The sequence below is a fragment of the Penaeus monodon genome, chromosome 24 (genome assembly GCF_015228065.2).
Source record: "Penaeus monodon isolate SGIC_2016 chromosome 24, NSTDA_Pmon_1, whole genome shotgun sequence".
In the NCBI taxonomy this organism is placed as follows: domain Eukaryota; kingdom Metazoa; phylum Arthropoda; class Malacostraca; order Decapoda; family Penaeidae; genus Penaeus; species Penaeus monodon.
In genome coordinates this window covers 5,535,498-5,535,703 of record NC_051409.1, presented here as the reverse complement: position 1 = coordinate 5,535,703, position 206 = coordinate 5,535,498, and the positions used below count along the sequence as shown (strand labels likewise).

Here is a 206-nt window from a genome sequence, read left to right as displayed (position 1 = left end):
CCTGGACCTCGGTGCGCCCCGGCGAGCGTCCCATGAGCGTCGTGTGGTTGAGGATCGCCACGGAAGTGTCGGCGACGCGAAGCAGGTGCGCCACCAGCTCCGTCACGCGCACCTGTGCTCGCCGGGACAGCAGGTACGAGTGACGACCGCTGTTGTCGTCCACGGCGACGAAGCGGCCGTACACCTGTGTGTTTTTTTGTTTTTTT

The 206-nt window shown here is 64.1% G+C and overlaps 1 protein-coding gene across 1 annotated transcript in view; it reads right to left on the bottom strand.

Annotated features, from left to right (window-relative positions):
- Positions 1-206, bottom strand: part of LOC119588822 (transmembrane protein 132E-like) — a gene marked incomplete at its 5' end in the record, with an annotated part of 18,327 nt that overhangs the window by 15,259 nt on the left and 2,862 nt on the right. Inside the window, 1 exon segment of the mRNA XM_037937468.1 lies at positions 8-184. Within this exon segment, the coding sequence (XP_037793396.1) occupies positions 8-184 (177 nt within the window).